The sequence below is a fragment of the Stegostoma tigrinum genome, chromosome 2, assembly GCF_030684315.1.
Source record: "Stegostoma tigrinum isolate sSteTig4 chromosome 2, sSteTig4.hap1, whole genome shotgun sequence".
In the NCBI taxonomy this organism is placed as follows: domain Eukaryota; kingdom Metazoa; phylum Chordata; class Chondrichthyes; order Orectolobiformes; family Stegostomatidae; genus Stegostoma; species Stegostoma tigrinum.
The window spans coordinates 140158143-140170911 of NC_081355.1; the positions used below are offsets into that span (position 1 = coordinate 140158143).

The 12769-nt window shown below is 41.3% G+C and overlaps 1 protein-coding gene across 4 annotated transcripts in view; it reads right to left on the bottom strand.

Moving 5' to 3' along the window:
- Positions 1-12769, bottom strand: part of ube3c (ubiquitin protein ligase E3C) — a 155745-nt gene that overhangs the window by 46644 nt on the left and 96332 nt on the right. For all 4 annotated transcript variants that reach the window (XM_059639642.1, XM_048563871.2, XM_048563877.2 and 1 more), the window contains exons 17-18: positions 4077-4174; positions 3529-3661 (exon numbers count right to left, since the gene is read on the bottom strand). In XM_059639642.1, the coding sequence (XP_059495625.1) occupies positions 3529-3661; positions 4077-4174 (231 nt within the window). The remainder of the gene's footprint in view (positions 1-3528; positions 3662-4076; positions 4175-12769) is intronic.

Consider the following 12769-nt stretch of genomic DNA (forward strand, 5'->3'; position numbering starts at 1 on the left):
CATCTCTGTAGAATGCAACTGCGTTGAACACAAATACAAGATGAGCACTACAGCTGATGATTTTAATGATTTCCTACTGTATGCAGTCTCCTGGAAGAACCTTGAACCAGTGGAACTGCATTGAAAATACAACACAGAAAGTGGCCACAACAGGTCTATGTACAATTGCAAAATACAGCAAATGCTAAACATTTGAAATAGGAACAGAAAATGAGAAAATGAAAAGCAGGTCTGTAGCATCTGGTGACAGAAAAACAGAAAACATGATCCTGAGCTTCTGGTGCCTGCAATTTTGAATCACCACCTTACTTTCAATTGGACTTATCTCTTGGAATGTTCCACTTTCAAGATTCAACAATTGCCTCCATTTTTTTTTAATGGGCCCTAGTCATTTCCTCCCGTTCTTACTTTTTATTTTGACTTTTGAATGCAAGTTCTTCTGCCAGTCACTTTTTAAAAAAAATTCTTTCGTGGATTCTGGGGATCACCGGTAAGGCCACCATCTTGTGTCAATCCTTAACTGCCCTCAAGAAAATGATGGTGAACTGCCTTCTTGAACTACTGCAGTACTTGGGCTGCAGGGACACCCAGAGCGCTATTGGAAAGTTACAGGATTTTGATCGGGGGATTGTGAAGGAACATTGATGTACTTCCAATCAGAACATCAATGGAGACAGCTTTTGTCATTATCATCTCTCACGGCCATCGCCTTTCATCAATTAACTGCTCATTTATTTTCTCTTGTTTTCCATCCCATCGCTGACCAGCCCACTCCCGCACCCCCACACCCCACCCCACACTCCCTGGCTTTACCCTGTTACCCACTCTCACCCTCCCCAATCCCAGACAATGCTTAAAACCTATGAATTTTCTACTCTTCCCTGACTTTGATGCAATGACAGGAACTTCTCTCCCATACATGTTGCCTAATCTGCTCAGCATTTACAATTGAATTAAGTTTAGGCCTACATTTATGCTCTGCAAAAGCCTCCTGCCATCACACTTCATCTCACCCTATTAACATGTCATTTCTTCTTCTATCCATGTATCTCCTAACATGCCTGTCTTTGGGTGCATCTGTTAATGGCCTCAAGTATCAATGTGGTAGTTAGTGCCACATTCATAGGTGACAAGTTCCTCCTTAATTACTTGTTGGATTTACTGATGAGCATCTTATATTAGAGATTCCTAATTGTGAACTCCATGCAAGATGAAACAACTCTACTTTTACCTTCAGCTCTCAATGAGCAACACTGGACTTCATCAAAAGTAAATTCTATTTTGTCCCCTCCACATGCTGCTGGACCGGCTGAATTTCTCAAGCACCCACAATTCTCTTTCATCCTAATTTACTTAATTTTGAAATTCTAACCTTAAACAGCTCACAGGATTTAGATTAAAACAGAAATTGCTGGAGAGAATTCTCCCTAAAGAGAAAGAAGAGCTGATAAAGAACAAAAGAGAAGCACAGCACAGGAACAGGCCCTCCAAGCCTGTGTCAATCATGGCCTGACTAAACAAAAAAACAAACAAACCTTCTGCCCTTATTCAGTCTGTATCCATCTATTCCTTCCCTGTTCATGTAACCATCCAGATGCCTCTTCAATGTTGCCAATGTGCCTGCTTCCACCCACCTCCTCTGGCAGTGCATTCCAGGTTCTTACTACCCTCTGCGTGATAAGCTATCCTTGCACATCGCCCGTAAAATTTTGCCCTCTAAACTTGAACCTATGCCCTCTTCTAACTGTAACTTCAACCCTGGGAAAATGCTTCAGACTGTCCAACCAATCTATGCCTTACATTCGTAGACCTGTATCAGGTCTCCTCTCAGTCACCAACTTTCTGGTAAAACAATCCAGTTTATTCCTCACAGCCAATGCCTTCACGATCAGGCAATATCTGGGTGAAGCCTTTTCTGCACTCTCTCCAAAGTTTCCATGTCCTTTGGTAATGTGGCGACAAAAGTGCACACAATACTCCAAATACAGCCTAATAAGGGTTTCATACAGCTGCAATATGTTTTGCCAACCCTTGTATTCATGCCCTGGCCGATGAAGAAAAGCATACCATATGCATTCTTAACCACTTTGGCCATCTGTGTTGCCAATTTCAGGGAACTGTAGACCAACATACCCAGATTCATCATTCCTAAGGTTTCTGACATTTATAGTATAATTCGCTAATAAATTTGATCCTCCAAAATACACCACTTTGCAATGGTATGGATTAAACTCCATCTGCCATTTCTGTGCTCAAGTCACCCATCTATACCCTGTTGCATCCTATCACAATCATTGGCACGATTAGCAACTCCAATGTTCATGTCATCTGCAAACCTATTAATCAGACCACATTTTTCTCCAGATCATTTATAGATACTACAAAAACAGAGGACTTAAGATTGATCCCTGTGGAACACCACTAGTTACCAGTCTCCATTCTGAAAAACACATTTCCAATACTACCTTCTGTCTGCGACCAAGCCAGTTTTCTATCTAGCCAGCCCACCCCGAATCCAATGTGATTTTAGTTTTTGTACCAATCTGCCACGTGGGACTTTATCAAATGCCTTAGTAAAGTCGATGTAAACAATATCCACAGCTCTTCCCTCAATTATCTTTTTCACCTCTTCAAAAAAAATTGAGTCAGGTTGGTGAGACATGACCTTCTCCGTACGAAACCATGCTGCCTATCATTAACTTGTCCGTTTTCTTCCAAATGTGCATATATCCTGCCCCTCAGTATCTTCTCCAACAGGTTCCACACAGATGTCAGACTCACCAGCCTATAATTTCCAGGACTATCCCTGCTTCCTTTCTTAAGCAAGGGAATAACATTGGCTAATCTCCAGTCCTCTGGAACCTCAGCTGTGGTCAAAGATGATGTGAAGATAACTGCTAATGCCCCAGCTGTTTCTTTCCTATCTGGCTCTGGGGACTTTAATGCGATATCCAAAACCTTCTCCTTTAATATACTGGTATTCTCTAGTGTATTTACACACTCATCCCTGACCTCATCATCAGTCAGGGCCTTCTCCTTGGTTTTAATGTCTTTTCTGGAATTGGACCCGAAATGTTAACTCTGCTTTCTCTCCACACACACTACCAAACTTGCTGAGTTTTTCAAGCAATTTCTGTTTTTGCTTGTGATTTCTTTGGTTCTTTTTTAAACCCTCCCCCCACAAGGATTTGTACTTTAACAATCAGTAGAAAACAGTGGAAAACCTAACATAATCAGCTCACTTGTAACTTAAATATGCTGCCAGCATCTGTATAAAATTACTGGGTAAACAAGTTACATCTATTTATAAACATACTAATGCGCTAAGAGGATCCCCCTCGTCCGCACATACCACCCCACCAACCTCTGGATACAACGCATCATCCTCCGACACTTCCGCCATTTGGCAGTTTATTTCAGAATCACGTGATCAACTCCAATCAAGAAAGTCATTCAATTTAAATACACATTGGAAAATATTTTCCAGAGAAATGGAAGTGAAAAAAAGCTGTTTTCCATCTCACCTACCATTTTCTGGTGACAGCTTGTCATATGCGTCTTCATAGATATAATTGCGTCGAATTGTCACATTAATTCCATCTAAGAATGGCCCCTCTCCTTGCACATCTTGTTTGTCAGCAAAGATCAATCTTTGAAAGATCTTAAAAAGAAATCATCATTAGTAAAATAAAGAAATTGACACCAATATTGGCATATTCATTTTTGTATTTATTATATTAGTACAATTTACATGTAGCAAGTTATAGCTAATCTATTTAGTTGGTCATTTAATTTCCTTACACAAATGACATACACTGCAACACACTCAGAATTGTACACTCCCTACGCCAGAAAAATTCACGCATGTGACATTTAACTTTAACTGCTAAATTTTGTTTTGATCATTTTATAACAGAAATCTTAACATGTACTAAGCTTTGTTAAAACAAATAAATAAGCCAAATTATTTTCTCTGCCAGGTAAGCATCCTGTGCATTTAGAAACAGTAGGCTGTAAAATAATACAAACACATAAGACGTTTTTCAGGATCAAGTTCAGAGGAGAATAGTATTTACCTTAACTCGCTCTTCAAACGGAACTACAAAAGGTAGTTCTGTTAAAATGGCAAGATGACGTTCTTCAGATACCGATAACTGAGCAGGCTCCTGCCCAACTGAGAAAATATAACCGGGAAAAAAAAAGAGAAGCAATAGACAAAGTTTCATTAATAAATTCAAACATATCCAACAGTGAAATCTGACAGACTACTTGATAGGCAGAAATGTTCACTTGCTGCAAACATAATTACCCTAATACAAATACACACCCTAGCTGTCTTGCATTTCAAACCAGAGAATTACAGAATTCCTACAGTGTCTAAACCAGCCATTTGACCCAACAAGTCTACACATACCTCTCCGAAGAGTATCCCCCCTGGACTCAGCACCCTACCCTATCCCAGTAACCCTGCATTTCCCATCTCTAATCCACCTAACCTACACATCCCTGGTCACGTTTAGCACGGCCAATCCACCTAACCTGCACATTTTTGGACTGCAGGAGGATACTACAGTACCAGGCAGAAACCCAAGCAGTCATGCGGAGAATGTGCAAACTCCACACAGTCATCAGAGGCTGGAATTGAACCTGGGTGCTATGAGGCAGTGGTGCCAACCACTGAACTACTTGTCTTCAAGAGTGCTTCATTGTTAGTACTAGTCTTTCGATATTCCTGACATAGTTCTCTGCACAATGTAGATGCATGTCCGAGTTCATACTCTGTCATTTTTCTGAGACAAGGAATTTTCAACACCTGCACACTGTAAGAACGCTGCATATACAAGCCTCCAAACAACTCAAAAGCAAAATATTGCTGATACTGGAAGTTTGAAATTAAAACAAAGAAATATGCAGCAGATCAAGCATCATCTATGAGCATAAAGCAGAGTTTACACTTCAAGTCTATGGTTTTCATCAGATAACGTTGGTGCACTCAATAGGTGGCTGAGCTTGGTGTACAACACAGCTGGGCTGCATCTTTCCTATCCAGAATAAAAGATTTGGACTAGACCAGTTAAATCTAGTATTAACCCAAACTGAAATTAAAAGGAAAGAACAAAAATCAAGCTGGAAAAGTTTGAAATAAAGATTGGAAAAGGACAAGACTACAACCAAAGTAATAATTAAAGAGAAAACTCACAGGTGGTAAAAGCATTTTGCAACCAGTGGAGTGCATTTTGAAATATCACTGTTGCAATGCAGGAATTGTAGCATGACCTTTGCACACAAGGAAGAGAATACTGAAAGTAAATGTTGACCCCTTAGAAGGCAAAAATGGCAAGATAATAATGGGAAACTCAAATTGCAGAATCATTAAACTAATATTTTGTATCTGTTTTCACAGTGGAAGATAATTTCTTCCCAATCACTGCAGTGACTACAGAGGGACTTGGTGAAGTCACTGTAGCTAAGGAGAAGGTATTAAGTAAACTGATGGGATTAAAGGGGGTAAATCCCCAGGGCCCAATGGCTTGCATCCAAGGTACTAAAGGAAATTACAGAGACCATGGATGAATTAGTTAAGATATTTCAAAACTGTCTAGATTCTGGAATGGTACCAGTGGATCGGAAACATGCTAATGTGACACATTTATTCAAAAAACAAGACAGGCAAAAAGTGGGAAATCATAGACCAGTTAGTTTGAACTCTATAGTGGGAAATTTGCTGGAGTCAGTAAAGGAGGAGATAACAGAACACTTGGAAAATCAAACTCAATTTACCTTAGTGTCATAGATTTGTACAGCATGGAAACAGTCCCTCCGGTCCAACTTACCCATGCCAACCAGATATCCTAAATTAATCTAGTCCAATTTGCCAGGATTTGGCCCATATCCCTCTAAACCCTTCCTTTTGATGTATCCATCTTGATGCCTTTTAAATGTTCTAACTGTACCAGCCTCCACCATTTCCTCTGGCAACACTCTCTGCGTGAAAAAGTTGCCTCTTAGGTCCTCGTTAAATCTTCCCTCTCACCTTAAACCTATGCCAGTGTCAGCATAGGTCAGCACAGGGGAGACGATGGCCTTGTGATATTATCGCTGGACCATTAATCCAGCAACTCAGATAATATTCAGTGGGATCTGAATTCAATAAATATCTGGAATTAACACAATCTAATGATGACATTGTCAATTGTCAGAAAAACCCATCTGGTTCACTAATGTCCTTTAGGGAAAGAAACTGCCATCCTTACCTGATCTGGCCTACATGTGACTCCAAACCCACAGCAACGTGGTTGACTTAACTTCCCTCTGAACAGTTAGGGATGGGCAATAAATGCTGCCTAACCAGTGACACACCCATCCCATGAATGAATAAAGAAGAAAAAAAGCATGGTTTTGGAAGGGCAAGTAGTGCTTGACAAACTTGGACTTCTTTGAGGATTTAACTAACAAGATGGATACTGGAGATCCAGTGATACGGTATATGTAGAGTGCCAGAAAATATCTGACCAAGTGCCGCATAAAAGACTGATCCAGAAAGTTGGATTGGGTTTATGGTAGAATATTAGCTTGGATAAAGGATTAGGTGACTAACAAAAAGCACAGGGTCAGAATAAATGGGTCCTTCTCTGGAAAGTAAACTACAACTACTGGGGTGCCACAGGGTTCAGTTCTCAAACCTCAACTATTTACAATCTACATTCAGGTATTTCTGCTCTAACACTGGTTTCATTAACGCGAATTGGCTGTAATGCATTTGATAAATAGTGGAGAGAGATAATGGGAACTGCAGATGTTGAAAAATCCAAGATAACAAAGTGTGGAGCTGGATGAACACAGCAGGCCAACAGTATCTTAGAAGCACAAAAGCTGACGTTTCAGGCCTAGACCCTGGGTCTAGGCCCAAAACGTCAGCTTTTGGGCTCCTAAGATGCTGCTTGGCCTGCTGTGTTCATTCAGCTCCACACTTTGTTATCTCTGATAAATTGTGGACGCTGTTTGGATAACACAAACCTTGCGCTGTACATGTAAAGGGATTTTTTTATGGAGCGAGGTCACACAAGGACACAACTATCACGTTACAGGAGAACTGCCTGTAAAAATATTCTGTAAGCAAGGACATCGTGTAACATAGCAAAATTTGCAGATGATATTAAAACAGATGGGAAAACAGGCAGTGATGAGCAGGTAGGCTAAGAGAATGAGCCAGAACGTGGCAGATGGAGTTTAATGTGGATAAATGTGAAGTTACCCTTTTAATTTCCCAAGTAAAATGGATAAGTTATTATTTAAATGGGAAGCAGATTCAAAGTGCATCAGTACAGAGGGGTTGGTCTGTCTTTGTGTATGCATCACAGAAAAGATGTATGCAGATGCTGCATATAATAAGCTAAATGGAATCATGACATGCATTACAAAAGGATTGAAATTATAAAAGAAAAGAAGTGTTGTTATAACTATATAAGGCATCTGTGAAACCACACCTGGAGTACTGCATCCAAATTTGGTGTTCTTACTTGAGGAAGGATGTGGTGACGGCACTGGAGGTGGTTCAGAGGAGATTCATTATATTGATTCAAGGGATGAAAGGGCTGTCGTACGAAGAGCAGTTGAATAGCTAGTGCTTGTACTCGCCTGAGTTTGTGAAAAAAAAAATGAGGGGGTGGGGCAGAATCTGATGGAGGTATATAAAATCCTGAAGGGATTGATAAGGTGGACATTGAACAGATGCTCCCCATTGTGGGAACATCTTAAACAAGTGGTCATAGATAAAGAGCAAGGGGAGGTAGGTTCAAAAATTGAGATGAAAGAAACTACTTGTCAGGGGATTGTGAATCTGTGGATCTCACTGTGCCAGGGTGCAATGGAGGCTGAATCAATCAAGAGATTCAAGAAAGAAATAGATATGTTTTGATAAAAAGTGGGATAAAGGTCTTTAGGAAGCAGGCAGTAAAGTGGAGTTGAGACCAGGATGCGGTCAGCCATGATCATGTTAAATGGAGAAAGGTGATCAAAGGGCTGAATGTGATAATGGGTACATTCTGTTTTTTCATTGATGACTGCGGAATAAATATCAGCCAGGATACCAGAGTGAATTTTCCTGCTTTTTGCCAAAAACATGCTGAGGTCTTCGTCACTCTTCTTGGGTAGAGTCTTATCTCATTCGAGACAGTATTTCAGTTCTGCACAGAAGTGTCAGCTTTGATTTTCATGCTCAAATCCAGGAGTGGGACTTGAATCGACAACTTCATGGTTCAGCAGTGAATGCTACATGCAGAGTCTTAACTGATAGTTAAACAGGGCCAAGAGATGATTTTAAAAAAGGGATCAGAAGGGAAACAGATAAAAAACTTTGGCAGCATGTACTGAAACAAAAGAATAGATGCACAGTCAGAAACATTTGAAACAGTGAAGAATGCGTCCAGGAAGAATACAAGAAACAAGAACAAAGTATTCAATGGTGAGAAATGACAAAATTGAAATTAAATCGACCAGTTGCAAACAAACACAAAGACCAAAACAACCATCAGGATGTGCACACGAAAATCGAATGTAATGTCAGCAAAACAACAGAAGTATCTAATAACTGTTGTGTGACATTATCTGGCAGAGAGACTAACATGATGGGAACATCACTAAAGGGATAGGTCAGAAAATGAGTTGAAGACATTTAGAATACTAGATGGTGGGATGAGAGTGTGATCATTTATAAAATCAAACAGAATAGCAGCAGCTTCAGCTAAGAAGGGATTGCATCCCGCTGCCTATGTTAGCCTTCATATGTCAGAAACTTAGCACGACATAAGAGGCATTATTGTATATAAAGAAATTATTCAAAAGGGAAGAGCTAATGCTACTCTTTTATGTAAAATTGAGCTTCAAGCCAGTTTCTGAAACTATTGAATAATTAACTTAATATTGGTGGCTTGAAAGATAATGGAACCCTTATCTCATAGAATGAGACCATAATTTACTGCCCATCCCTAACTGTCCAATCAAAGTTAAGAGTCAACCACTGCCCTATAAAAAGAACCTGAAACCTCATGAAGAGTTGTCAGCACAGATTTCTAAAAGGAAAGCATATCCTTAAGGAAATCAATTGAATTTTTAAAGAACTGAAAATGAATTGCAAAATCGCAGAATTATTACCACATACAAAGACGTCATTCAGTCCATTTGTGCCTGTATGAGTTCTATTATCTGATGCCAATCTCAGCCTTTTCCTCATATCCCTGCACATTATTACGATCTAAAAAAAACATTTGCTGTCCTCTTGAAGGCCTGACTTGAACCTGCCTTCACACATTTGCAGGCAGTACATTCCTTACCATTCACTGTATGAAAAAACTTTTCTCAGATCATTCTATTACTTCTGTTTCTGTTTCTTTTACAAGCAGTAACAGCTTCACCTATCTACTATGTCCAAAACCTTAATCAGATGTCAGGCAGCTTTCTTTTCTCCAGAGAGAAAAGTCCCAATTTCATCAATCAATCCTCATAACTGATGTTTCTCACATCTGGAAACATTCTGGTAAATATGTAATGAAATTTCAGTAAAGTACAAGAACAATAAAGCACCAAACAGGCAGTTTTTTCTTTCCAAATATTAACATGAACAGTTTTAATGTACAAGGTAGACAGGGATCCACATTCTTAAGGAAAGCTTTTTAGACTCAATGCTGAAAGGCCGACAAGGGCAGTTCTGGACCCAATACTCGGAAATGAGTTGTGCAGGTGTCTGTGTGCTTTCCTGCCTCACTGCACCTGAAAAAGGGCTGTGCTCTGAAAGTTGAGATTTCAGATAAACCTGCTGGACTCAAACCTGGGTAATAAAATGTGAGGCTGGATGAACACAGCAGGCCCAGCAGCATCTCAGGAGCACAAAAGCTGACGTTTCGGGCCTAGCTCTCTGATGAAGGGTCTAGGCTCGAAACGTCAGCTTTTGTGCTCCTGAGATGCTGCTGGGCCTGCTGTGTTCATCCAGCCTCACATTTTATTATCTTGGATGCTCCAGCATCTGCAGTTCCCATTATCACGGACTCAAACCTGGGGTCAGGTGACTTCTGACTTTGTCCACCCCAATCCAACACAAACATCCCCATATCATGACTACAATTGACGCATCTAACTGCTGGCTCAAAGTGTATAGATGAAGATCGCACATATCAACACAGACATCAAGTTTCTGCAGAAATGCAAGAAAGCACAGAAGATCCCAAAAAGGACGACAGATCGTGAACCCACTCAAGGCGACCTACAATTCAGATGACACAGAGACTCCGCTGTCAGACCTTTCACAAACTCACACATCTCATACGCCAACTCTACAGCAGGCACCATAACCTCGAGATAGTGATAGAATCCATATTATCAGCTTGTGCTCAAGATACAGCAGTACAGTTGAAACACTGTCAAGCAGACGAAGCAACACAACTACACTAAGAACAAGAAACTGGAGAACCTTGGCATCACCACCAGCAGTAAACAAGCCTCCCCTAGTACCACCACAGCAAAATCCACCCGTCAATTTCTTACCACATCCTTCAACCAAATGAAAACCAAAGTTCTCAGCCGAGGACTTAATTTCTGCTCCACTGGTCTTGCTGCAGATACAGAGGAATTCATCAGGCGAGTGAGGCTCCAGGAATTCTATTACAAACCCCAAGATGTCAGCAGTGAGCTCGACGAGACAACCAACAAACTGGAACAGTTAACAGAAAGATCCGTGGAGCAGCAACCAAAGGAGTCTTCGAATTGGATTCCTCTGGAATGTCTTGTATGCTCAAAACCATCAGGAGATGGTGTTAATGCCAGATTTATCAGCTATACTCAAGGCAGCGCAGAATGTCACCCATTCACAACACAAAGCCATCCGTCCTCTCAAGACCAATCGCAACATTGTCAAACCAGCAAACAAAGGAGGAGCCATCATCAAAGACTAGAACAGACTACTGCAAAGTATTCTGACAACTGAACAACCAGGAAACCACAGACAACTACCTGCCAATCCAACCAAAGAACACACCCATCAACTCAGTAGACTGATCAAAATTATTTAAGAATCCCTACATTGTGAAAACAGGCCCTTCAGTCCAACAAGTCCACACCGAACATCGCAGCATCCCACCCAACCCACCCCCTGACACTACGGGTAATTTAACATGGCCAATCCAACTAGCCTGCACATCTTTGGATTGTGGGAGGAAACCCACACAGACACAGGGAGAACGTACAAACTCCACACAGACAGTTGCCCGAGGCTGAAATCAAACCCGGGTCCCTGGTGCTGTGAGGCTGCAGTGCACAAGGAACCCCCAGCTTCTATTGTGACACTACAGATTTCTTACAGATCACAGCACCCACAGACCAGTCTAACCAGGAACATTCCTCATCACAATGGACACTTCAGTACTCTACACCAGCAACCCCCATGATGATGGTATTGCCGCAACAGCCTCAGTACTCAATACCAACTGCCAATTTCCAGACAACATCCTACAACTCATCTGCTCCATTCTCTACCACAATGACTTCACCTTCGACAACCAGTTTTTCATCCAGACACATGCAACACCCACGGGGACCAAACTTGTGCATGAAAATGTTGGCATATTGAGGTGCAAGTTCAAGCGAAATTTCTTTGCACAGGACCTCTGACCAACATTAAACACCAGATACACTGACTTCGCTTTCTTCCTTTGGACTCATGGCTAGGAGTCACTGAAATAACTACACAGTAATACTAACAAATTTCATCCCATCAGACTTACCATGGATTACTCCTCAGAATCAGTCTCATTCTTGGACATCCACATCTTCGTAAAGGCCGGACACCTTAGCACCTCACTCGACCACATGCCCACAGATAATCTCAAGATGCTGCGCTTCTCTAGTTTCCAACCTAAACGTATTAAAAGAAGCCATCCCCTACACATACACAGGATCTGTTTAGATGAAAAGGCACATAATGGACACCTGAAGGTTTTAAAAAGATGCTGTCATAAGAGCAGGATACGACACTCAACTCATGGACTGCCAGTTCCAACAGGCCACAGCTAAAACCCACAACAACCTTCTCAGGAGACAGACACCGGATACAGCCAATACAGTACGCTTCATCGTCCAGTACTTCCATGGAGCAGAGAAACTACACCATGTTCTTGGCAGCCTTCAACACATCATCGATGACAATCAGTATCTCATCAAGATCTTCCCTAAACCTCCATTTCTTGCCTTCAAACAATAGCCAAATCTTAAACAGACCATACTGCGCAGCAAATTACCTTCAGAACAATAAATCGACCACAACACCACACAACTCTGCCATGGCAATTGATGCAAGACATGCCAGCTCATCCTGGATACTACTACCCCATGTGGGAGCACCACCACGTACATGGCAGATACTCATATGGCTCAGCTGACATTGTTTACTTCATACAGTATAGGCAAGGATGCCCCAAGGCATGGCATATTGGCAAGGCCATGCAAATGCTACAATAATGGACGCTGGGCAACAATCGCCAGAAAGGAATGTTCCCTCCCAATCAGGGAAAACTTCAGCAGTCAAGGGCATTCAGCCTCTGATCTTCGGGTAAGCACCCTTCAAAGTGGATTCCAAGATACGCAATACAGAATCACTGAGCAGAGACCAACAGCCAAGTTCTGTACCCATGAAGACCGCCTCAACTGTGACCTTGTCGCGCTACAGGGTGACCCTGTCACACTGTTCTGTATCTATAAAAACTTGGACACTGCTGTTTCA